Source organism: Peromyscus leucopus, chromosome 8b, assembly GCF_004664715.2.
Source record: "Peromyscus leucopus breed LL Stock chromosome 8b, UCI_PerLeu_2.1, whole genome shotgun sequence".
Classification (NCBI taxonomy): Eukaryota; Metazoa; Chordata; class Mammalia; order Rodentia; family Cricetidae; genus Peromyscus; species Peromyscus leucopus.
Genome location: NC_051086.1, coordinates 16,224,778 through 16,252,314, shown reverse-complemented (window position 1 = coordinate 16,252,314; position 27,537 = coordinate 16,224,778). Strand labels below are relative to the sequence as shown.

At 35.5% G+C, this 27,537-nt stretch overlaps 1 protein-coding gene across 3 annotated transcripts in view; it reads left to right on the top strand.

The window, feature by feature from the left end:
• Gabra1 (gamma-aminobutyric acid type A receptor subunit alpha1) overlaps positions 1–24,788 on the top strand; it is a 54,235-nt gene extending 29,447 nt beyond the window's left edge. For 2 of the 3 annotated variants that reach the window (XM_028864287.1, XM_028864288.2), the window contains exons 6-10: positions 547–629; positions 6,373–6,516; positions 14,751–14,903; positions 19,608–19,810; positions 21,937–24,788. In XM_028864287.1, coding sequence (XP_028720120.1) covers positions 547–629; positions 6,373–6,516; positions 14,751–14,903; positions 19,608–19,810; positions 21,937–22,248 — 895 coding nt within the window. In that variant the 3' untranslated portion in view covers positions 22,249–24,788. The remainder of the gene's footprint in view (positions 1–546; positions 630–6,372; positions 6,517–14,750; positions 14,904–19,607; positions 19,811–21,936) is intronic. The other variant, XM_028864286.2, reaches the window with a different exon arrangement.
• The last annotated feature ends 2,749 nt before the right edge of the window (positions 24,789–27,537 follow it).

Below are 27,537 nucleotides of genomic sequence, written 5' to 3'. Positions count from 1 at the left end.
TTGGTATTGCTGCCAATGTCTTTTTCTCAATCAAGGATCAAGTGGCAATTATGCATGTTCTTTTATACTTTTTTTTTGTATCTTTAATTGACTGATAATAATCATACATATTTAGGCCTTCCAATATGATTTAAATTTAGGTATACATTATATAATAATCAAATCAGGAAAATTACTATATCCATCATTTGGTTATGCAATTATATATTTGATTATAACTACTTTAATTCTCAGAACAATTCCCATAGCCAGATGGATTAGTGGATGCTTTCTGTTTTAAGAAATACCAGTAATGTTTTCCCCTTCTTCAAAATCCAATCTTGTTGATTTTCATAAAGTAAACAAAAATTATAGAAAACAGTCATGGTATCTAATAAATCTTTCAAGATCATTTGATTATTGGGAATATAGCATAGGTGTACATTTTATGTCCATCTAATCTGATTTGTTAATATATTTGCTATAGTTAATAACATCCTTATCTAATTATCATCACATGTCTAATCTATAGAGTTTTGTTTGTATTCTCTTTCCTTAATTGATAAGGCTGACGGTGAGAGCTGAATGCCCAATGCACTTGGAAGACTTCCCTATGGATGCCCATGCCTGCCCATTAAAATTTGGAAGCTGTAAGTAAATTTACTTTAAATTATCATTATTCTTACACAAGATCCATGAACTTAAGAGATTTCCAATTAGTTATGGCCTGTTAGAGAGTCACAAATATATTTCAAGAAAATTAAGACAGCAATTTATTACAAAAGTTGCCTATGAGTAGCAGCCCTTATGTGTTTCGTATTTTTGCTTTTTAAAAGGGATTTTATTTTTGTGTATGTATGTGTGCACCTATATATGCTGGATAATTTTATGTCAGCTTACACAAGCTAGATTTATCTGAAAGAAAGGAGCCTCATTGAGAAAATGCCGCTGTAAGATATTTTCTTAATTAGTGATTGGTGTGTGTGGGTTTAGACCACTGAAGATGGTGCCATTCCTGCTCTGGTAGGTCTGGATTGTATAAGAAAGTAGGCTGAGTAAGCCATGGGAAGCAACCTGTAAACAGCTCCCCTCCATGGCCCTTGTATCAGCTCCTAACTCCAGGTTCCTGCTCTGCTTGAGTTCCTGCCCTGACTTCTCTCAGTGATGAACTGATACATAGCATTGTAAGCTGAAACAAACCATTTCCTTCCCATGTTCTTCTGTCATGGTGTTTCATCACAGCAATATCAATTCTAACTAGGACACTATATGAATGCATAGCATGCATGCATGTGCACCTGTGGAGGCCATAAGAGGACATCATCAAATCTCCTGGAGCTGTAGTTACAAGTGGTCGTGAATTGCCTGATTTGTGTGCAGGGAACTAAACTCAGGATCCCGAGAAGAGCAGTGCACACTCTTAACCACTGAGCCATCTCTCCAGCTCCCATGTTATTTTTTTATTTATTTACTAAAATAGAAACCATGGATTAAACCATCTAGTAGAAAAACAGTATCAAGTAGTATTCGTGGAAAAGGGAAAATAATCTTGGATCTCATAGATACATATCCACCCCAATAAAAGGGGATTGCTGTATTTACTTTACAATGTCTGACAAGGTTTTAAGAAAATATTCATTGGTGGCCAAAGACAATATGTAGTCATTTTTCTTAATAGAGGCATGTTAAAGAGATATCCAGAAAATAAATTATTGACATGATCATCTCTAATTTTCTCCAGTCAGTGTGACTGTCCCATGGAATTCATGAATGTATTTATGCTTTTGTTTTCATTTGATGGTATCATAGACACATCTCCATTGTGTTAACTTTATGGATCCGTACAGTTTGAAATCATCAAAGAGTACCTATGGGGAGACAAAGGAACTTTGGGCTGTAGAGCTAGACTTTCTGAGCTACTCTCTCCCGTTCGATTTCTGACTCTAATGCAGACATGGAGTGAAGATAATGTATTCCTGGCTTCCTGCAGGGGGGGCGGGGTTCAGACAGGGACTGAGTCAATCCTGGTTTACCTAACCGGCTTACTCTTCCCACAAGACAGGCAGACTGAGCAACTATTTTGGTAAAATATGATTCATAGAAGAAAAATAGTGATAGTGTAGGATGACAGCAGGCAAAGAAAATAGCAAAGGGCCTTCATGCACCTCACAGCTCTAGTCATGGGGAGACATTGTTCTCTATTTATAGATCACATTCTATCCTGCAAACTCAAGATTAATCTCTTCCAAACCTTTCAGCTAAACAAGACTTTAGGGAAGAATGTCTTTTTGCACCCCTTTTTTGTTTTAATGTGCTCTTTACATAGTGGGCTCTCCAGTTCTATTTCTAACAGGGATGCTATTATTTGTTATTTGGAGATCAAATAGTTCATCAAATTTATGCTCCCTTGTAAGTTCTCCTAGTCTATGATATAATCTTAGGAGGAAGATCACCCACTATATTATTCCTGAGCCAGTGCTGATCCATCACCACTACCACAGTATCATTACCAATAATGCCCCCCACCCCCCCAGATAAAAGTATTTTATTCCCAACTTCGATTAGGCTTCAAATGTGTTCTTATTTGCTCAGTGAATTACAGTTTATTTTTCAGTAAGGTTTGCTTCAGTGGTGTGAACTGAATGGAGTGAAAGAAAAGGGGCGACGCACTTTCATATAAGATGTGTAAAGGTCATTGTTCATTGACGTCTGCTCAGTCCCAAGTCTTAACAAAGAATGTCTTTACATGAAGTTCCTCATCACAAAATGGCACCTCAAGCACCTGCATCTGCTTTCAGGGAGAAAATAAGAAATTAGTGGCCACACCGATCAAAGCTTTTCCTAAAATCCTAAGAATCATCTACCTGTATCTCAGTATAATAAAATGTGTTTTACCTTGCTGATGTTCTCAGAGGAGGTTGAGCAGAATGTTTTCATATAGACGCATTTTCATTTGAAGGATTTGGGAGGTATTTTACAAAGAAGGCAATGGATCGTGAGGAGAGAACAAATAGTGTAGCATACAAAAAGAATGAAGTTTAAAAAATGCATAAAGCAGTTTTGCACCTGGGTGTTTGGCCTGTGCTCTTCCCTGTCCATGTTGCTCTTCTCTTTGTAGCATCTGTGTGGATAGCCTTCCCATCTTCCACAACTCAGCATAAACAGCACCTCTCAAGTTTCTTCCTGATGATTCTGTAGTAATTCATATATGGCACTATCAATTTTCTCAGTCCTTTTCCCCTGCTTATTTTATGACATTTGCCCCTGTATTCATTATCATTTGTGTTTATTAATGAACACTTTCTATTGTGCGCAGATGACCACAACTTTTATAAGAGCAGGGTATATTTTATTTATCATTTTCTGTTGCAGAGGTTAATATGATTCAATAAATATATATTTACTGAATAAAGAAAGATTATACTAACCAGGTTTTAAGTTTCTTTTTGCTTTTCAACACTTAAGCAGGTAGAAAGAAGAGGTCTGAGGAATGAAAGGAAAACATGGAACTCTGGCCACTGAGGCTGATAAAAGGCACTGGTACTTCATTTTACAGCTCTTCTCTTGACATTAAATCTAGGCTTTAGTGAAGTATTAACACTAGGCTACTTCTAAACCTCAACCAATGCCTTTTGTTTTACCATTTCTTACTAGGGAATATGATTTCTTTGATATCTTGTCCTAAAGTGTTTGACTATGCAGTTGAAGACGTTTGCCAGCTTTTACTTCCTTCTATTTAAGAATTATCAGTTCACATAAACTATCCTTGTTCCTTCCTTCTGTCTTCTCTACCATAAAGCATCAGCTTGCATCATGGGAGTGCATTCTTCATTTAGGGAAATTTCCAGGAGGAGCTCTAAGTAGTAAGTGATGTAAACCTTCACTGCACTGCAGAAGAGGGCTTGTGCATGTTCAAACACCATGGTACTTCTAAAATATGAAGCATGAGGCACCAAAGATAGCACACCACTTTTCCCGCTATAACTATATAGGCATTCCAGAGACAACTCAAGTTATAAAATGATACCATCCAGCCACTGTTGCCAACAACTGTACAATATAGTAGCAGGAGATTTAGCTTGTTCCAAAATGGCACAAGCTCTAGAATTAGCTTCCTCGACATTTACAGAACTAGCAGACTTCCGTGGCTTATGTACAACGTGGACTATTTTTTCTAGAAAAAAAAATATTTCCAATGAGATGGAGCAGAATGAACAGCATCTTAAGCTCTTATCTCTGTTTCCCTACTAAATAGTGGCATGCCATGAAAAAAGTATTTGGTTCTATGCCCCACTTTACTGTCTATAAAATGTGATGAAAGTATGTGGCCATTGAGGCTTTTTGAAGAGGCACATTCAGTCAATTCGCACTATAATAAATGCAGTGTGTCTACTTCAGTAAGAAAACAAGAATTCGCTATGATCAGAAAGTAATATAATATATTGCGTCTCCAACTAGTGTGCTCTGCCCTCTTCTAAGAGCCTTTTAAAGTCTAATTTTATACCTTCCTCATTGATAAAATCATCCTACTCTGTGCCATGCTAAGACACCTTGCCCCTTTACCCACTGAAAATAGCCACAAGAAAATAAGGAAAATTTTAAAGTCTATGCAAAGGGGCAAATTTTAGATTACTCATTTGTCACTTAAAGGTGTCTCAGGATAAATTAAATTATTTTCTCTCAAACTTACATAAATGTTTTCTCAAGAGATAACTGGTATTAATTGACTTATAAGTGATGATGGGGCAGACAGGATGCCACATAACACAAGGAAGCAAGATTTCAGTTTTCCTGCTTCACTCAGAGTAAAGTGACATTCCAGGTTGTGTTTCAAAGTCAGAGTATGTTTTGCAGATAGTATCATTTTCATATAAAAGGCAACCATAATTTAATATCTTATAATATTTTAGCTTGGGGAGTACATATTTGTACACAATTCTCAGTCCCGAGTTTGAAGGTTGTATTGAACACATCAGTGCTAAGAATTCAATGAGCTCTAAGCATTTTTGTCTTTCTTGGGGAGGGGCATTCCTCCAAAGCATAATTCAAATTATAGTTTATAACTGTTGGTTTAAAGATGAATACATGCCAATTTAGGTTATATTGATCTTAGATCTTAAATAAATTAAAACATTTTCGTAGCCTTCTGAAAGTGGTTTGGTCCCTGGGAGGGGTGCCAAATGTGACTAATGGATGAGCTGGCCATTGGCCAGTGAATCAAGCTTGTATCATAAGGCCAACCTTTGCTGTCATGCCCTCCCATCAAATAATCTAAAGCAGCTTACTCTTCCTCACCTGGTACTCCTTAAAAGGTTAACATCATTGTGCATCTAAACAGAGGATGGCATTTCAGCCGATGTGAAATGGGTCTTCTATGACTGGAAAAGAGAAAAGCTGTGACATCTTTTCTTCCATCCTGCCACCTTCTTTTCTTCCGTCTGTCTATCCTTTCCTCCCTCACTTCCTGCTTTCCTTCATTTCTATTCACGGGTCTCTAATCTGAGTGGATTAAAGACTTACGAATGAGAACCTCATACGGGAGATTTCTGGACTACCAGTGACTTGGCTTGTGACCATGAGTGAGAAGGAAGGTTTTGTAAGGTCACTTATCACCATCTTCGGCAGCAGCATCATGATTGTAAATATCTACACAAATCATCAGTTTAACAGGATGTCAGTGTGAGCCTCTGCAGCAACACTCTTCCATTTACTGTAAGCTTCCCATGGCTCAACGTCTTATGTACCCAGGGTTGTTGACTTTATTTCACTTTAGGTCTCATGTTTTCTACTGTGCATATACTAATCTTCTTCAACTGAGTCATGCCTGTGTCTGAAATAAAGATAAATAAACAACAACAACAAAAAACATGTTGCCTATTGAACAAGTTTTTTTCCCTCTCATGATCTCTGCTCTGCCCACCTTCTGTTTTTAGGTCTCACATTCATAAAAGTGTTGACTTGAACATCTCTAAGTCCTTTTCCATACCTAAATGCAGACTTTCTCCCTCCCTCCCTTCACCTAGTAGTGTATGGCTTCCTTGCATTAAACACTCTGTAGAATTACATCTTTATTTGGCTATATGCTTGTGACTCTATTACGCCAATATAAGTCACACAAAATCAGCCACCTTGTGTATGTTTATTATTGCAACACTAGCACAGTGCTGTATCCTTTGTATGAGCTTAACATGTTAGGAGTGGACAAGTGACTGAAAGAAAAACCTCAGAAAAAAATATGTATTACATTACCAAGCAACTGAATGTGAGCTTTCATTTTCTGGCTTGCCCTCTGCAACACTGTGGTAGGAAATATGAAGCTGATGGTACAATCAGCTCATTAGGAGGAGTTAAGGGGCAAGATGCATAACTATGTTCTTTTTTTCTCACTCTCAGATGCTTATACAAGAGCAGAAGTTGTCTATGAGTGGACCAGAGAGCCAGCTCGCTCAGTAGTTGTGGCAGAAGATGGGTCACGCTTAAACCAATATGACCTTCTTGGACAAACAGTTGACTCTGGAATTGTTCAGTCCAGTACGGGTAAGTTACATCTGATTATTCTGGAGATGATGAAAGGAAAAATAAAAGAGAACTCTGACTCCCTTAATGACAGAAAAGTCAGGAAAGGAGTAAACTCTGGGCCTCCAGTGCTCTACGTGCCATTCAGTATTTCTGGCTTCCCTTGATTACCATAATAAGCTGGTTCTGTATGATCAGGGCAGCCTGGGATATAAACAGAAAACTTGGGGTAAAAACTGTTATGGATGAAAGTCTGTACTACTTTGTCATGCCTTCAATTTTCCAACGGATTGTGGGAACTCTATAGTATGTTGGGAAGAATAAATTAAACCGGTGCAGATGATTTTCTGCAAGTCTTTGCACATAGTGTCCTTACATAAATACTAGCTGTATGTGATCTCTAGGTCCCACTTATTGTCATACATCAAAGGATTGCATATAAATTTAAGCATTGATCATTATACACAGGATATGCACACAAAATAAATTTCCTTATTTTCTGAGGCTAATACTATCTCACACCTGAAGCCAGTGGAGGTATACAATACTGATCACTCCATTTTGGAGTTAAAAGTATATAAAGTTTGATCCTTTTAGTGTTGAAACCAACTGTGCCCAAAGATTCTAAGGTTGTTACAAAGAGTTAAGTAATATACAAGGGACCATCTTGAATTATTTGAAATCTGATAATAAAAAATTACTAAATTAATTAAATTAAATATGGGAAATAAAAAATCAGAAAATTTATGCTTTCTCTCAATGTTCTGCATTTTAAATGTGTTCAACTGATAAAATATTTGTCAAGAGCTAATAATAATTTTCATACACATCTTACAGAAATTAAATTTATTTAATGCACTTGAATTTGTAAAAAAAAAAAAAGTGACTGAGTCGTGTACAAAAACAGTGATGCTAATTTCATCAAAAAACCACCACCACCACCACTACCATCACCACCACCACCAACAAAAACAATAACAACAACAATAATATCAAAAACAAAACTCTTCTGTTTTCAGATTTCATTTTGAGACCCTAAGAATGTTAGCATTTTCAAGCAATAGATCAATCACTTAATTTTTTACATAAGATGTGACTTTTCCTTATTTAAAAACACTTCCTTAGGAGCTAAAATACTTATGCTTCGTGTTTTATAAGATGAAGAAGAGCTGCCCTCAGCTTTGCCCTTATTAGAAATGTGGTAGCAAGGTGGAAAGCCTGTCTCTCTACTGTTGGGAGGATGTGGATAGACATCCTGGTGCTGCCATCAGAAGTCTGGGGATGTTGAGTGGCTTCTTTCTCTAGACAGAAACTTTCCCTCCATCTAAGGAGTCAGAGAAGCATACTTTCCATTAACAATGAGACAGTGGCTGGGGATGTTTGTAGTTCACTGTGAGAGCACTTGCAAAACATGAATAAAAGTCAGGGTTCTGTCCCCATACCTAAAAAGATAACTAGAAGTGGGTGTGAAACTCTAGTACAAAACACACAGTAGATGCTCAGATTGTTGCATAATGGCCGTTGCTCCAGTCTTAAATTCTTTTCTTTTCTTTTTTCTTTTTGTCTTACAACATGTGCTGAAAAAAGATACCAAAATAGGCTCTGCTTACTTCTTAAAAATGGATGTTATGATAAGTCAGGTATCATGACTAGCACTGGAGTTTCAATGATAGCCACGGCAAAGACCTTGCTCTTATGGAAGGCAAAGTCTAGGGTGGATGAACACATAAACTGTAATTATCAAAATGGGTGCTAAGTGCTGTGCTAACGCTTTTGTTAGGGCAGAGATCATTTCCATTTTCTTTATCCCTATTATTTTCTGTAGTAGCTATGGCAGAGGAAGCATTGCATAAATATTTTGTGCAAATAAGGGGAAAATGTAGTTTAGGCTAATTGAGGAAAGATTACTATAGGAGGTAGCTTTTCATGTTGGTAGCATATATCTCTGTTGGAAAACAGTAGCCAATATTCTAGGTCCTATGCATTTAGTATCATATAACACAGACCCACTTAATCTTTTATGATTGTGGTTGGTAATATCAAAGAGACAAATCCCATTGCTGTAATTCACATGCAATAATATATACAAGTCTGGAAGACCATTTGGAGAAAAAGACTCTACTGTACTTCTATCCTTAATGACTGTGACCATACCATGACATCACTCTCCAGGACCAGATAGTACATCTTTAAACTTAATGGTTTTGTCAAATGATCCTTTGCTTACTAAGGAGTTATGCCAACAAAATTCCAGTTATTCAGAGAAGAAAATCTAATTTAAAAAAGGTGGATTGAGGCAAGGAGATAAGAGGGCAACACTTGGGTCACTGAGCTGGACAGCAGCATAGTTGGGCTTACTTGGAATAGTCATTATGTAACAGAACATTGAGTATACCTGAACAGAAGGGGACCCCCACTTATTATTAAATATTGGGGAGCAAATTCTCAAATACAAGAGCTCAGTGTGATGTCCATCTTCAACACTGCAATAACAAATGGAATTATACATCCTCTGGGCCCACTTTAGCTCATCAAGAATCTATCTCTGCAGGTTTCAGAGAGAAGGAAAAAAGGTTTTGTCAAGGCTGTCGATACTACATTTCACAACCCATTGTGGAACTCTGAAGAAGTTAAAATAGATGACACTGAGTGCAATTATCTCCCTATTCCTGCCAGGAAACCAGAGAATGATGGCACTAGAACACAAAACAACAGTAACTAGACAGAAAAAAAAACTCTGTCCACCTTAATATCCTTTGAGGGACCTAGTCAATTCTAGATGGCCTTTTACAAGGTTAGAACGTGGTATCTAGCTTACCTGTAAACACACATCATGTAATCCCAGTGAGATGCTTCATGTCCAAATAACTCTATATCATTTCAATGATCTGAGAAAGAGAATGGTAGAGATACTACCACAATACCTGAGATTTTTAGGTCAGTAATATACAGGTCATATACAGCAACATGAAATAACTGTGTTGGTCATTGGGACAAGAATAACATCAGTATCCAGAAAAGAATAAGAAAGTAGTTCATGCAATGGTTTTAAAGTTCAAGGACAACTTGACATTATCTTGTTTTCCAAAGCAAATTTGATCACAAGGCATTCTAGTAAGCCTGGAAAGTAAGCTGTTTCTTCTCAATTACTATCTTTTATCCTCAGAAAAAATGACTAAGAAAAATGACAGGATCACCTTTCTTAAATAAGGAGACTTTTCTAGACTTTGTCTGAAAGATGAGTTCCAAGGTCAACATCATGAGGGATCATCTTATCTGACTGTGGGTCGAACTGTGATCAACATTCAGGGATCCCATCTGTAATGCCTAGTGCATGATCACTAGAGAAAAGACTTCTGTGGTTTTCTCATTAACTAATTCATATTTCAAATGAGAGAAAAGATCTAGTTTGGCTAAGAGTTCTATTACTCATTCGTGTTCCCTTATTTCCATGGAATGTGGAAAAAATTCTTGTGAACTCAATGTTCAATATCGTTTTACAACTTGACTGAGGGTTGATTTCCCAAGCCAGAAAGAATATAAATCTACTGCTCTATCCTTACACTGTAAATCTACCTAGGATTAAGATTATAAGTACTGTCACACATGCTGTTAAATTTTATCCTCAGAGCATTCCAGGGAATAGGCTAGTTCAACAGTATCATATGATGTAGAAAAATCAGGAGAGTGAAGTCTAAGAAAACTAACCACAGTGATTAACAAATATTTGAGAAATCCACTTCTAAACTAACTCCAAATGCCAATTTGCCAAATTATACCCACTTTCATTCTTGCATTCTCCTTATTCTTACTGTGTAATGTATCAGGAACTTTGTCACTTTTTATTTAAAAACTTCCCTCAGGGTTGGATGATTTCTGAGGACATTTAACTTACAATTCTTCTACACTGTTCATTTGTTATGCTGAGTACATACACACTTGGTGTCTAGACTTTCAATTCATATTAAGATATGGGCTTTTCTTTTTGTTTTTTTTCTTCCACTTTTAAATGATTATAATTTGATTCTGATGTTGCTGCCACTTCTGTCCCTTATTTGAAAGTTTTGGGCCAATGCTCTTTAGATTTTATTTAATTTAAGATGCTTTCAAAACAGGAGAAGCCCTTCTATTCTTTCCTAATCTCTCAGGAAAACACATTATTTATAATATGGTATAATGTCAAATAGTAACTCCCCAGAACCATATTCTTTACAGACTCTTCACAAAAATGTCACAGTAGAAATGACAAAAGATGATGGAATATATGTAGATACTTATCTTCCTGACATTTTATGAAAGATGGCATTTTTTTCCCTTTAAGCTGATGGCATTTTTCAGGCTACAGTAGAATGAATAGTTAGGAATAATAAAGTGTACTCCTGGGATGGTCAAGCAACATGAGCATATATCTAACAAAGATCTCAGAAAATTGAGTTTTTATCCTTTTAGGATTTCTTGCTCTTCTTTCTATTGACCTTGAAGACATCACCAACAATATAAAGACACATTCAGCTGAAACTACTTAAAGTTGTGCATAGCATTCAAATGGAGAGTTTAAAATGCAAACCTAGTTTTATTAATGAGTATAAAGAACACCTTTATAGTGTTCTAAAGTACAAAGTATGTAGTAAGTATTCAATAAATGGATGTTGTCATTACTAACAATTGATGAATGAAGGAATGTTTTTCTTCTGTAACATTGGATGCATTTCTTTTGTCAATACTTCTCCAAGTTCTGATATTGGTGAAGAATGAAGAAAATTGAGAAAGGAACTAAAATTTATTTTAGGGTTTTTAATGGAAGGTCCTATTAGAGGAGTTATTCTTCATTCAGTTACATTGCAGTTTTATTATTATACAGATAAGAAAACTGAGAGTAAGAAAGTCTACATGAGGTGCCCAAGACAATATAACTAGAAAATAGATTTGAGTATCAAACTCAAATAAACTCATTTCCTTCCAAGGCTAATACAATTTCCCCTCAGGACATTGCTTGCTACCCTGCTGAGGATCTGGTATTTGGGCTTTCCTCAATTGATCAATGAACAAAATGTTTGGTAATAGAAGTCAAATGAGTTTGCTTGGCCAAGGTACAGAGATGTGAAGATGTATGGAAAGGCATGATCCATGTTAATAGTATTGCATATTAAATCTACCTTGTAGAGAGCCTTGAATACAGGGAAGAGATTATTCCTTACTGTGTGTAATGCAGACCATTTCTATTTTCATTCCAGGGAAGGAAGCATCACATGATGTTGTTATCTAGTAGTTATGTAAACAGGTGCTTAGCTACACAAACAGTGGCTTTTTTTCAAACATTGTAAAGGAATTGGAAAATACAAGTTGATAGTAGAGAATTGATGTGGCTCTGACTAGGAAGAGCAAAATGTTCCTAGAGTCTGTTTCTCCTTTAAAAGGACTATAATTTCACAGAGAAGATGAAACGAAAGCCATGAAATATTTACATGTTGATTTGCTGGTAGTAATCCTAGATAAACTGTTGGAACAGTATGAAATTTCATCTGGGAGGCAAGTTCCTCCTCCTTTGAACTAGAGTTTTAGTTCTTTCCTCCTCTAGTGTAGGATTATTTGGGAAATTTAATTCTGTGGGGTCTATTGCTTTAGGGTCCCTGTATCAGGTAAAATCTAGAGATAGATAAATAATATGCAGTGCACAAGATAGATTTTTAATAATCACAAACAATTATTTGGTCCCAGATGCAAATTGCAAGTTTGAGAAACTTTGACATAGATAATTTTATACATTAGCTTTCTTCTGCTGTGAAAAAAATACTCAAGGAAAATATTTAAAATGGAAAAAGGTAGGCCTTGGTTCAGGATTTTTCATATGTGAGTCCATGATTGGATAGTTCCATGGGTTTGAAGCATGTTTCATAGTAAGTAAACTATCTGGCACCAAGTCTGAGGCAGATTAAACCTGCTCAGCTCAAGAAATTCAGAGTCTCAGAACAAGAGAGACTTGCGGTTATAGAAATTCTCAGGAGTGTTGCTAGTGTAAGTTTATCTTCAAGAACTGAAGAAGTAACCACAGACTAATGCCTGTAAGTTAGGACAGCAGCAAAATCACTCTAAGACAGAGTTGTGCACATTTGCATACTTAGGCTTCCAGCTTCTTGGCCCCTGGGTTCTTCAACCTACACTCAGAGTAGGTCTTCACCTCTTAGCTCCCTGAGTCATTTCCCATCTTCAGAAACACCATTGCTGACATTTCCAGAAGTGTGCTATACCAGTCCACTCAAGTTGGCTACAAAAGTTAATCACCTCAAGGGAATCTGTTTAGATATTTTAAGTAGGAAGGATATTATAATCACAAATAAAAGATCCCTGTACATTTGAAGGTAGGAAAAAACTGGAGTTAGATGCCACTCGTGGCACAGAAGACAGCTGATAGCTTATTGTGATTAGTCTCCAAAAGAGATGGGAACAGTAACCATAAGAAAGTAAAGGAGGGCTGAAAGACGCTGCAAAGGTGAAATCAAATGTCGTGATAGAATCCTCTCCTTCTGAACCACCTTTTGATATATGAAGGCTAATCCAATATATTATTGGCATTGATTAGACAGCTATGTGCTGGTCAATCTTTTTGAGGGAAGTAACCTAGTATAATTTTTTTTTTTTCTGGCTATGTAACTCAGGATAGACTAGAACTCGCTGTTCTCCAGTATTAGAATATTAGGTATATAACTATGCTAGGTGAACTGCAATGTGGATTTTAAACATAACTGTTGGTGGAACATGAAAAGCTATTATTTGCCTTCTTTGAATTTTGGATCAGAAGTCCTTATTTTTAGAATCAAGTTAGTTCACTGCCCAATTGGCAGGCATTTTTATATCCCCACACAACCAGTAAGAAGAGAGATGGAGAGTAATCTTTTCGTCCAAGAAAGATTAAGGGAGGGACCTGAGGACAGAGGGATTTTACATCATTTACTTAAGAATAAAAAGGAAAATGATGATTTGACCCAGAACTCAGTAATTTATGGAGGAAATAATCAGTTATTAAAAGAAGCCAAAACATAAAAATGAAAAAAAAAAAGATGGTTGTGAGAGTGTGTTATTGAGAGGGGAGATTCACTACTGAGTTCTATGAGTAGAGTAAGCAGCTAGGTATGAGACTGATGAATACTGAGCCAGGATATTTGGAGAACTTTTAGTCACATTACAGGAGCTGAAGTCAGATACCCAGCGGTTATTGTTAAATAATAAATCAAGTACCGAGAAGTCTAGAATGGGGAGAAGGGGGCTGGTAGGGAACTATTCTAAGAGGGATGAGGATTTCTTGTTCTGAACACATCTATTTTCTCATGTATTCATCCACATATAGATTCTATGTGAATCAGGCTTAACATTTTAAAGATTTGCAATTGAATAAGATCTAACGTAAAGAAAAATCAACCCTTCTACAGTTTGTGCTGTTTGGCTACTCTTTCAGACCAGTAAAACAGAAAAATCTTAGAGAGTGCCTAGCATTGTTTCCCAGGCCAGACTGGGGACAGAAACAAACCCTAAGGGTGGTTATAGAGCTGTGGATGCTGTGTAGCTTGAGGACTTGCCTTGTGTGTGGGATGTCCTAGGTTCCATCCCCAGTACTGAAAAAAAATACTAAGAGGAAAAGAAAATTATTATTATCATCAGTATAGATGTCCTTGTAAATTCAAAGAATGCTTTATATGCTTGAATATTTGAGAGTTATATCTTCCCAAATATTAACAGCTGATTCTGGGAAATAAATTTTGAGAAACAATGGAGTTAAGCTCACTATTAATTTTCTCTTTCTGACCAAACTCCATCACTAATCTGAGATCCAAGGAAGTCTTGGAACTAAAATTCAGCTGTCCCAACTTTCATATGAAAGCTCCTTCAGTTGGCATTCCAAATCCGTTTTGCAAAGGCCACACTTGAAACCAGGTCTGGTTTTGTTTGTTGGGCTCGCTGAATCTAAAACATCACTTTGAGGATCAATCTGGAAATATAAACTCAACTGTACCCCTTAGGTATATGATACAGCAAGGGTAAAGGGAAGGAATCACAGAAAGATTCTAATACCTCTGTCTTGTCCTCAGAGAGAATGTTTCTTTTCTCTCTTGGACAAAGGCTTTGCCCTCTAGCATATTGATGTCATGTGGAAAACAAGATGTGTCTAACCTCTAGAACTTTGCTTCCTTTGAAACCCTAGGGAATAACTTCTTTTCATTGGCAAATCATTCACACTTACTGTCCATTTCACCCTCTAGGAGAATATGTGGTTATGACTACTCATTTCCACTTGAAGAGGAAAATTGGCTACTTTGTTATCCAAACTTATCTGCCATGCATAATGACAGTTATTCTCTCACAAGTCTCCTTCTGGCTCAATAGAGAGTCAGTACCAGCACGAACCGTCTTTGGTAAGTGGCAATCAATATATATGTGTATGGGTCTAGAGGGCAGTTATTCCATGATGGTGACATTGCAAAGAAAATGAAAAAAATGTCACTCTATGTTCAAATCTAAACTTTGTATGAACTTTGAAGAATTACCATTTCTATTATTGTGTGATTTTAAAACTAGTGTTTTTATACAGAAAACTGTTTTGTTAATACAAATAGAATGGCTTAATATAAATTTAATTTGCTGTTTTGACATAGAAGACAGTGAAATAAACTTCAAAATCACTTACTAGATTAAAAATATAATAACCTAAAAATTTAAATCCTGTATAGTATATGATTTTTGAGAATCTTAAAAAATAGCAAGAATACTTTCTTATATTGTTGAAACCAGGATTGCATTAAGTAGGGAGAGGTCATCAGTTAATCTAGCAATAGATAGATACTTCCTTTTACCTCCCACGTACACTCATAAAGAGTTAGAATTCTATTAGAGCTCTCTAAAATAACCTGAGCATTGCAAGTTAAAGCAACAGAATAGAAAGATATTTGAACAGTAAACACCCTTGTATAATGTGAAAACCTACCTACTGATATATTATTTTAAAGTTTACATTTCATAGACAGGAGTGTTTTCTGACTGAATCCCAGCCACACCATCTCAACTGTCTTTTTCAGACTGATGAAAGCAATATTTGTTACAGTTAACTTATCCAGTCACTTAATCACTGAGTTTTTTTGAAGTGCACCAAGTTATGGCTCTGGTATGGAAATAAAATGCAGTAGTAAACTATTTGCACACTATTGCCTTCATGAAATACATGCTTGAACTTGAAATGTTAATGATCATAAAATATGAATACTTATGTGATTTTATACTAGTTGTTTTCAATGTGATTCACCATATTATATTATTTAAACCTAAAATATTTCAGACACTATTATTATGAACATCATATTAACTTGAAACCAAATGAATACAAAGTTAAATTATTTATCTCATGTTAGGAGTTACTAGGTGAGGTGATGAGGAATCAAGATAAGGTATGAGCTCCAAATTCCTTGTACTTCATGGTAACACAAAACCATCACTTTTGTTTCATACTGCTACGTTAATCCAGCACATGATGGGTTCACTCTGGTCTGTGTCATTCATTTAGAAGTAATAACCACATGCTCATTGGTGGAAGACATATTCATCCAGGTTTCTTCTACAAGCAACTACTATGTACCTGCTGTGTTGAAGGCCACATGTTCCACACTGAAAACCCTTTAAACATGTGCAAATCAATTCATATGCAGAGATTCTGATGTCCCTAATACTCATGGTGTTTAAGGGATAACATATAAGTTCTCTCAAGAGATACAGACTCTGCCCCATCATACCAGGAGTGTCTTGTCTTCTGAACTTAGCAATGCTTGCAGGTTGAAAACCATCTAATCTGTTCTCTGGTCTTCTGACAACAGCTTAAGCACACAACTAAATTAACCTGCAAAATGATTTCCAGCTGCAGAGTAAATGAGCAGTTCATTTCAAATTCATTTTTATTTGTACCCATTTGTCAATGTTAACAACCATTGAATACACTAAAGACCGGCCTCCTGAGAGATTCTTAGCTCTATATGGGCATTCCATCTGAGCCCTCATCACACTAGGAAATAAACATTGAATTAAATGCAAGATTTAGGTTTTGGGTCTTGTTTTATTTTATTTCAGAAGAATGAAACCAATACTATAAGGAAATGGTTTTTTTCATACCTGTTTTTCCTACCTAAGACTATCCTTTCTATTTGGAAATTCACCAAAGTCTTTCAGTGTTTTATGAATCCAAAACACTGCTTATAACATTTTCAATGATCTTATACCACAATGACCAATGACCTTTTGGTGAACATAAGTGTACAATAGTAAACTCAGCTATAGCAAATATTTCTGTGTGCAAAGTCATATATTTGTGGTGTTTAAGTTCAATAGAAATCACAAATACATTTTTTCCTAGCCCTTTAGCCCTTTAACATTTATTCAGTACATGTTTCTGTTCCTTTTAGCTTGAACTTAGCACATTCTTCTGCGCTCTGTGGATGCCAAAGAAAGTCCCTAGTATGTAAAGAAATATCAAAAGAGAAAAAATAATCTCACTAGAGTTATAACAGTTTGATATAAAGCAGTCCAAACTGAGGCCAAGCCGGTCCACTTTATGACTTGAAAATATGATCTTTTTTTTCTTCCTATGCTCTCTTATTTGCTGGCAATCTCATGTAAATTTGCTGCTTAAAAAGATCCAAGCTTTAGGTTTAATTTTACCCAGTAATAGCTGTATAACATTGGCCTTTTAAAATTCTTTGTCCGAGCTCCTATTTCTAGTCAAATGCAAGTACAAGGAAGGAAAAACAATGTTTAAATGGATCCACAGGAAAGATAAAATATTAATTGTCAGGCTTAACCATTGGAATTTAATAGCCATGTAACACATTTTGTTCCTTTGCATTTTTATATGACAGTAATTTCAAATCACACACACACACACACACACACACACACACACACTCACTCACTCACTCACCTTAAACTATTCTGTACTGTTCCTAGTTTACAGGGTTTTTGGGGTAAGATAATTAATTTCTAGATTACTCTCAATATTTACATATCTAAACTGAACATTATAAAACTGGAGTTTATGGTAGTAATGATACATGAAATAGAACCAGACATTTTCCTTCATAGTCATTAATATTTCCTTTAACCCTTTGGCTAAGAATTAAATATTTTATTATATTATCTTATTTAATACTCCCAATAACACTGTGAGTTAGAGTTAATAAAATCAATTAGCAAGGCAGAAATTAAAAGCAACAGTCCAGAAGCCTGCGATTGTGGGGAAATTGTCCCAAGGTCATTTAGCAATTATAGAGTTGGGATTTGGAATTGGGCTGCTCTGTTCCCCAATTACTGACTTTTAATTACCTTGCTATCTGCTCTAGTTAATATTGATATGTAAATTTGGGGGCAGTTTGCCAGCTAATATTCTTTAGGTTGGTTATGTAATAAGGAACTTGCCCTAGAATTTGCTGAACTCTGTGCCATCCAAACTTAAAATAAATACATTTCCTTCAATCCTGACCATATGTCAAGAATATCATTTAATAGATATACTACTGTATTTTGTTTTCTATTGTAGTTAAAAGACTAACTATTGGCCGGGCGGTGGTGGTGCACACCTTTAATCCCAGCACTTGGGAGCCAGAGCCAGGTGGATCTTTGTGAGTTTGAGGCCAGCCTGATTTACAGAGCGAGATCCAGGAAAGGCACAAAGCTACCCAGAGCAACCTTGTCTCGAAAAACCAAAAAAAAAAAAAAAAAAAAAAAAAAAGACTAACTATCTTGACATTCCTGGAAAACCTAAGAACACTTGTTGGTTTAAAACAGATTACAAAAATTTTCTATAAGCTATGTAGCCCAACTGATTTTCTAAAGCTATCAACAGGAGGAGTTAATCCCAGATTGAGAATCATAGATCGACAGCTCCTTCCTCAGCAATGCATTGGTTATCATCTTCACGTTATTTTATATAATCCTCACAATAGTGTGAGTGACTGTGCAAAAATGGTCCTTTCTGAGAATTTTAGTGATGGCATGGACAGTAGAGAGACTGGAGATGGAATTAACTATTTTACAGGCATAGTGGCTTAGGTCTGTGAATTCATTTACAAGGGTGCTAATGTCTGGACCAGTCCCTGCAGGAGCTCAGGGTTGCCTGGTGGTGATCTTTAAGCCTTTCTGGTAGGATTGCTTTGAACTATTTTTAAACATTTGTAAATTTTTCTAAAGGCATCTCAAAGCATTATCAATCCAGTGTGTTTCATATGATAGTTCAATCAACAGTAAAGAGTATCATTACCCACACTCTGTCTCATTGAAAGATCTAAATAGATTAGAAAGAACCAACTTAACAAAGTGTTTTGACTTTGAATATAGATCACTTAAATCATTAGGCCTGGAACTGCAGAGTAGAGAAGATGGGGCAACATTAGAAAAAAGAAAGATCGTGGACATTTGAATCAGGCTTGTGTTTACAGACCAGATTTGCCACCACTTAGCCACTTGCTTTTAAGCAAGCTGTATAAAATCTATAAGCAAGTATGTGTACGTAGTATTTTGCCCATAGTAACTTTAATGTAACTTGCTACATTTATGCATACCCACGTTGCTTCTAGGAAATGAGTAGCTCTTTTGAGTGAGACATGTTATAGCAGGAAAGTTACAAATGTGGCAAATCAGCACTCCCCAAATTGTGACTTAGCTTTCCTCTATCAAGGGCTAATTGAGTTTCAAGTTTCTACATTTGGGACAAAGACTATTAAACACTATAAATATTTCTAGAATATCCCAGGCAGTTGTTATCTAAGATTTTTACATCAAGAGTTGGGTGCATGGAATGATATTATCTTCTTTCTTACTCAGGATACACATACAAGATGCCTATTTAAAGAAGTTCACTGTTTCAGGAACAGATTCTCAATTAGCAGAGTAGTTTATCTCTTCCTAATGACCCTTAGCATTGCTGTGCTATTGACCTCAAACTATATTGAGGCTACATCATGACTCTTCCACTACAAATATGATGCTGTTAGTACCCTTTGATCAAGGGAAAAGCTTAGGCCTGCTGTTATGACATTTTCTGCAAATGAACCAGTGTCTTTACTTAATTTCTCCCGTTACAGGAGTGACAACTGTTCTGACCATGACAACCTTGAGTATAAGTGCCAGAAATTCCCTCCCGAAGGTGGCCTATGCAACAGCTATGGACTGGTTTATTGCAGTGTGCTATGCCTTTGTTTTCTCAGCTCTGATTGAGTTTGCCACAGTGAACTATTTCACCAAGAGAGGCTATGCGTGGGATGGCAAAAGCGTGGTTCCAGAAAAGGTAAATACCACAGTGGCTCTTTGCTATATCAGGATTTTGAGGCCTTAAGCCTTGTTGATTTGTGGAATTAGATGCAAGAGGGGAATGGTGAAGACTCTTTCTTGTTTCCTTAGACTGTAAAAAACAAAGTGCAGTGGGTTAATTATTTTCTTATTGGACATTTGAATCAGGCTTGTGTTTAAAGACCAGTTTTGCTACTACTTACTCACTTGCTTGTAAGCAGGCTGTATTAACTCTATAAGCAAGTATGCGTACATAGTATTTTGCACATGGTAACTTTTATGTAACCTGCTACACATTTGTGCATACACACATTGCTTCTAGGAAATGAGTAGCTCTTTTGAGTGAGACGTGGTATAGCAGGAAAGTTACAAACGTGGCAAATCAGTATTCCCCAAATTGTGACTTAGCTTTCCTCTAGTGGAGGTTGTTTGGTCGCATCAATGTGCAGGTAGAGAATAAGAGAAAGAAGAAGAGACATTCAAAGATGAAAGTATCTATTAAAATGTGCCTCCCATGGTTTCAGAAACTGTTTTTTTTTAAACAAAACAAAATAAAATGTGATATCAAATGCAAAAACAAATCCATTATTTTTCTAGTTTTGTATATTTTTTGTAACCAAAAAGATACCCCTTTGGCTGTTTTCTGAGCTTAATTATTTCCATGTTTTAGTCGGGTTAATTTGAAAAATTAACTACCTTTGACTTTCAGTAAAGTCAAGAGTTGGTCTGCCTTCCTTATCCTCACACAAAGATTTCCTTGATTTAGTGGACACAAAACAATGGGAAGCCCTCTGCTATAGCTGCTGCCTCGTGCAAATGTTGTAGTGCACAAATGTAAACCGCACAGGCCACTTAACAATTTCTAGTAGCCTTATTTTAAATGTGTAAATAGCCAGGCATGTTGGTACACATATCTTTAACTCCAGCACTTGAGAGGCAGAAGCAGGTGATCTCTATGAGATCCAGACTAACCAAAGTTATATAGTGATACCCTATCTCAGAAAAGTAATCTAAAAATAATAATACATGAAAAAAGTATAAGTAAACATTAATCATGATGAGATGATGAATATACTTCTTTCCAATATATATAATACATAAATCATACTGGCTTTGTAGTTGTAACCCATTGAGGACGAACACTGTATTATATTTTTATTTACACAAATTATCAAAATCCCATGCATATTATTGCATTTAGTACATTTCAAGTCAGTCTAGATATATTTCAAGTGCTCAATATCTACACATGGCTAATGGCAACTGTATGAGATCACATAACTCTGAAAAAGGACAACTGTTTAGAAAAAGCCTACTGGTGGAAGGCCTATGAACTAGCCTGAAGCAGTAGTTAGTTAGTTGCTGGTAATTCTGAATTTGTGGTTGGAGACAGCCTGGAGTGTTCCTTTCATGTTATTTGGGCTCATTCACACTACTGTGATTAACTGGAGGGTCCATCAAAGTGGGGTAACATTTGGCCTCCTCACACACCTGAGACCTCAACTGGCTGTCAGGGATTCTAGCACTCTACCCATTCTCAGGGTACTCTCTAGTCTATCCTGGGCTTCGTTTCTTGATCAGGAAGCATCTAGAAGGGGAAGGCTGAGACTAAAAAGTTTGAATCCAGTATCCTAAGCTTGCATAACATCCCTTCTATAATACCAAGTCTGCTTTGCATTCAATCCGTGAAGGAACAGATTCCACCTCTTGATCTAAAAGGTTACAAATATCATCTGGCTTTTCAAATGGTGACAGTATGTTAGTCATAAGTTATAGATTTTTAGATTTTTTTTTATTGAACCATAGGGTTTAATTGGAGTTGCTAACACAAATATGGGTGAGGGATTTCCCACACGAACAGAAATGACTCAAAGACAGCTGTGTCACCAAAGTCCCTCACAACATGGATGACCAGACTTACTAAGGCCCTCCCTGCCCACAAATATAGAAACAGTGAAAACTGTTGAGAGACATTTTGACAAGCTGAGCTGTCTAGAAGAGGTTCAGATTTTTAGATTTTTAAATCAAGCAAAGATTTTGATTTTGCAGCAAGTGCTGTTTTGCTCAGAAACTTATCATTTTGTTCCTCACTGCTTGCTAAATAAATTGCCTTTTCCTCTCCAGCCAAAGAAAGTGAAGGATCCTCTCATTAAGAAAAACAACACATATGCTCCGACAGCCACCAGCTACACCCCTAACTTGGCCAGGGGTGATCCTGGCTTGGCGACTATTGCTAAAAGTGCGACCATAGAACCAAAAGAAGTCAAGCCTGAGACAAAACCACCAGAACCCAAGAAAACTTTTAACAGCGTCAGCAAAATCGACCGACTGTCAAGAATAGCCTTCCCACTGCTATTTGGAATCTTCAACCTAGTCTATTGGGCCACGTATTTAAACAGAGAGCCTCAGCTAAAAGCCCCCACACCACATCAATAGGTTCCTTTAGTCGCATTCTGTTGTTCAGTCCTCTGCACAGAGAATTGCTTTCTGTTCTCAACGCAGTGATTCCTATCTGCTTTACTGCCTCTGTCTTAAAGAATCTGAAGGTTTCCTTATTTCCATATTTTATACAAGAACAAGAGACCCCTGTCTGACAGTCCAGAGCAGACAGAGTATTCAGCTTCGAGACAGGATTCTGAGAGGAAGCCAGGGAGCAAAATCATGTCAGGTGACATAATGTGAGAGGAAGGGGGAGGGGAAGGAGGTCCAGAGATAGGACGAAAAGTAGAAGAAAAATAGAGCTTAACTATAACCACAGAGTCATTTGTAGATATATATTTCCAAATATTCTCAAAAAATATATATGTCAAAATATTTTTGTGTGAAGGTGTTTAAAAAAAGATAAACGACAAATGTTTAATGAACTTTAAATTCATGTCGTTATTGCGCAAATAATGGTGTGCTTATGTTTTTACTTGTTTCATGGTTTAAGCCGATATAGAGATTTAATGTTTTGTTTGTCAACTTGAAAATTCCCTAGGCTTTCTCTTTTTAGATCTCATTATGTAATATTTTGTTGTTCAATGCTCTTTTCGAATTTATTGAAGTCTGACAGGGTAAGATGCGGCTGTCAAAGTAGCACTCTGAATCTGATGGAGAGAAACCCTTTCAACCGGCTACATTGTCGTCATCTGAGCTTTTGCCAGTAGACTATGGAGATCAGCCAGCCTAACACAGAAGTTTACTTGGTAGAAGAGGAAATAAATAAATTAATTGAATAATTTAGAAAACTATTTCCCTTTTCACTCTTATTCCCATATAGCCTATTCATCCAAAAATCACTCTATTCTTATGATGAAGATTTTTTTCAGAAGGGCAAAACTATTTTGCAAGCTCTAGAATTGTTGAATGTATTCTTTTTATATAACTACATCAAAAGCTTTAGATTGAAATTTATGACTAGCAAACAAAAAATAGAATATATAAATTATATATGTAAATATTCAGCATGAGATTGTACATTTAAACATTTTTTAAAAGTTATGTTCTTAAAATATCATTGAGAAATCTCCACTTTTAGCTGTTAGAATGTTGTTAAATGCTATGGAAATACATTTAGAGCCTGCATTTAAGAACAGAACAGCCTGTAGGAGACAGATGCCACTTAAAACATATTGAGTATGAAATCCAATTATATAGAGAACGCTCATAACTTCACTGTTGCCCGGTGTTCAATAGAAGATCAGTTGCTACCTGCTCGAGTTCTATCATACCATATTTTCCCTACTTTAGGCTATTGTGATAAAGAGAAAAAAAATAGGGAACAGTAGTTGGAGCTAGAAAACCAATTGTATATTATTTCTTTATTTGCTGATACCAACTATTTCAATAAGTGCTCTACCATATGTAGCATCCAATATAAAATACATGAAAGAATGTACAGGAAATAGCTTTTATTGAGTAATATTATTACATTTCATTTATATTGCAGCAATATATTTGTAGGTATACTATGTAAGGGCTTTAAATAAAAGAGGTCCATTAATATTCCTTATAAAAAAATTCTAGCCTTTCATTACTGCCCAGATGTTTTAGAAGTAAATATTTATGAAGAAGGTATTTTTGAAGTCTCCTTTTGTCTGATAGATTTTCACAGATATTTAACTCTAGTGTTCAGAATCCACAGATCATGGTCTAATCACATTTATAAGACCATGACATAAACCTTTAGCATCATTGCCAAATAAGACAATTAGAATGCATACCTGAGTTTTGAGTGATTTTTTTCAACAAGCTGCTATCCAATGATTTTGGAAAACACACTGCTTGTGTTTCCCTAAAGATGACAAATCTCTGGTTTCATTTTAAATGTGCTTCATTGTTCGATTTGGTCCTGCCTAAATTTCATGAGCTATGCCAAAAATGGCTGAACCAAGGACATTTCGTGTATAGATATGTATAGAAAATAAAATAAATTATGGCTCTAACATCTGTGTTGCCGTTTATCTTGTTATTTTCCGACGTTAACCTAACATGTTTAGTGAGAGCATTTTATCTTCTAGACTCCTCATGCCTAGTTTTGGGTCTGTGTTTTGCTCATTAGATGTGAATATCTCTTATTAGTCTGCTTACTGCTTTGCAATGATTGCATTGCCCTTATTTCTTAGTTCATTAGTACATGTGAGTAATATTCTATTGTGTAAATTGATAGCAAACTTATCAAAGAGAAATTATTCTATGTAGCTTTACAAGAGTGCTTTGCTAAACCATGTAATACTAGTTAAGTCTTCCTTGAAAAAAAATAAAGATACACTCTTATAGAGGGCAGTTCCTGTTGACTCCCAGGAATATTTTAAAAAGATGACACTGAATGTTTATGCACCTCAGTGCAGTGAAGTGGCAATAAAAACCCAACCTGAGTCAAGATTGCTCATGGCAGCTGCATGTCTCGCTCTACAGCGTTTAGCAAAAGCTTTTACTCTCATGTCTCACTGTATTCTATTATAATAATAAAGCTTACATTATTAAATAATAAACTGGAATACTTGATTCTGTTTACACAAGATGCAAAGGTCCCTTCATTGCCCCGTTTAACGCATTTTCGGGCTAGAAACACCTGCAAGTACCAAGTAGCAACAGCAACCTGGTAACTCAGAAGTTTTTGAAGCTGTGTCAATGGTAGGATCTTAAATTATTATTTGCAAATGATTGCTTAAGAACTAGAATTTACCAAATTATTGGTGTTTGATATTGCTAGTAACATTTGAGCAGTTTTGAAGCATAGAAGGAACAGAACAAAATCCAATGCAGATATAAAATTATGTTTGGTTATGACAGAGGAGATAATGTAGGGGTAATCTGTCCTTTGGGGACAGGACCAAAATAATGTAGATTCAATGACAACAAATGCAGCAGCCTTCAAACTTAAAAGAAACCAGAAATATTAATCATGTTATATAATGTAGAATAGTATGCATTACTTGATCCAGTTACACCTGTGCATGTAAACTGTGTAACTGTCCAGGTTCATTAATTTCTGAGCATATCTAGGAAGGAACACAGGGAATGATGGTTATTTGGCTAAGTAACTGGGTCTATATCAAGGCTTCTCATAAACATCAAGGGAATACAAGAGGCTTAGAACATCACTGCCAATAATCTGTTCACTGAAATACATAGAGATCTTTAAATTTATATACCATTTTTAGTAAACCAAAACAAATATCTGACTTCATTCTATTGCAACATGATTTAGCCAAAACAATTGCCTTTCAATGTTGGTTTAGTTCATTGCAAGACCAGTAGTAACATTTTCCAAGGCTTTTTGCTGTGCTCATCCCTTCTATTACACTAGAGAGGGTGAGAGGATATATATTCCATGTTCTTTTATTCTTTTAGCTGACAATTTACACTTAGTAAAAAATGGAGTAAAAGTGAATATGAAGCTGCTATACTTCCTAAGAGAATTATAATCATTGTACAGATGTAAAGAATTCATATTTTGAGAAGGGTAGGAAGACATTTTTTAAAATGAACTAGTTACCTAGATTGGGTTTTGAAAGATAAATGGACAGCTATCACTCACTAGGAGGAGTGGTGAACGCTCTTAAAAGGAATAAATTTTTCATTTAAAACCATCCCATTGATGAATTAACATCATGGTGGGATACTATTTAGTCTACAAAAAGGTAACTTCTGTCACTGTGACAGCTTGTGTGATACTAGAAGACATTATATTAAGTGAAAAAGCAGGACAGAAAGGCAAAAGGTACAGGGGCTTACATGTCAAATTTAAGCACTATTAAATCTATACGTTTGAGAATAGAACAGTAAGAATTGGGAAGATATTGTCCAAATGATTCAAATTTTAGATATATGTTGTATAACACAGTGATTATATTAATAACAAAACATTCTTTTATTGATATAATATAATTATGATATTTCTCCCTTCCCTTTCTCCCTCCAAAACTTGTCCATATATACTTTCCAAATCTCCTTCAAATTCATGACCTGTTTTTTCACTAATTGTTATTGCATATATATATATATATATTCCAAATATATAATATAATATATATATATATTCCAAAATATAATCTGCTCTGTAGGTGCAATAATTCTTGTTGAAAATTTCTAACACACTCTATTTTAACTCTTCTTACAACAAAATGATAAATGCATTTGGAATTGAAGATGATAAGAAGCTCAATTTTGCTATATTACAATGGCCACATTTCAAAATGTGTGCTGTAATAAAATGGGTATTTTAATCAGTTAAATATAAAATATTAAAGAATGTGATTTGAATTGTTAAAATTTCAAATCAAAATAGTAAAGGGATTAAGGTTATGCTAAAAATGATGATTTAATACACCAAGAAAATAAAATAGGTATATTATATTATCAAATTATCTATTATATTATTTTTGTTTTATCAAATTAATTCAAAGCTAAGAGCCCAAACTGTAACATATCTAGGCAAAAGACATGGTAAAAGTCTTCATTATTTTAGCTAACTCAACAGTTCTTGCAAACTTCCAAATAAAATATATTACAAGAACAGTGATAATAAATTATACTTCATTAAATATTAAATACCTTTGTGCTTCAAAGACTAAATTACATTATGAAGAAAAATATAAAAGCTGAAATCATTGTCTATGAGAGAAATTTTATGTTAGTAGACAAATATTCAGAATACATAAAGAACTTATAGAACCAGATAAAAAGACTGATAACTAATTTTTAAATGTACTAATACATGGATATTAAAATGCAGTCAATAAGTGTATTAAATAATTTTTAATAACTAATATAATTAGTTACTAGAAGAAAGTAAATTAAAATCACAATGCTAAAATAATTTATACTCACAAAAGGAATGTAATATAATATAGGCCAGAAAATGTACTGAGGAGAATATGGAAAATTTTAAATATCATACATCTAACAAAGCAGTATGGACATTGTGGGAAATGGTTTAGTTTCTTCTTAAAATGTTTAATATTAGATCAACATAAATGTCCACAGTTTCATTTCTCCATAAAAATAAAAATACAAACCTCTACAGAATTATGTATGAATACTGATAGGAACATCATCCATGATCACCCAAGCTTGGAAACCTCACAAATGTCAACAAAACTAAATACTAACAAAATTTTATTCAGGAATGGTGAGAAGGAGAAGCGGAGTCCCAGAAGGGGAGATGTTGTGGTGCAAATCAGCTATATGGATCAACTGAAAAACATGTTAAGTGAAAGAAGATACAAAGGACCCCAC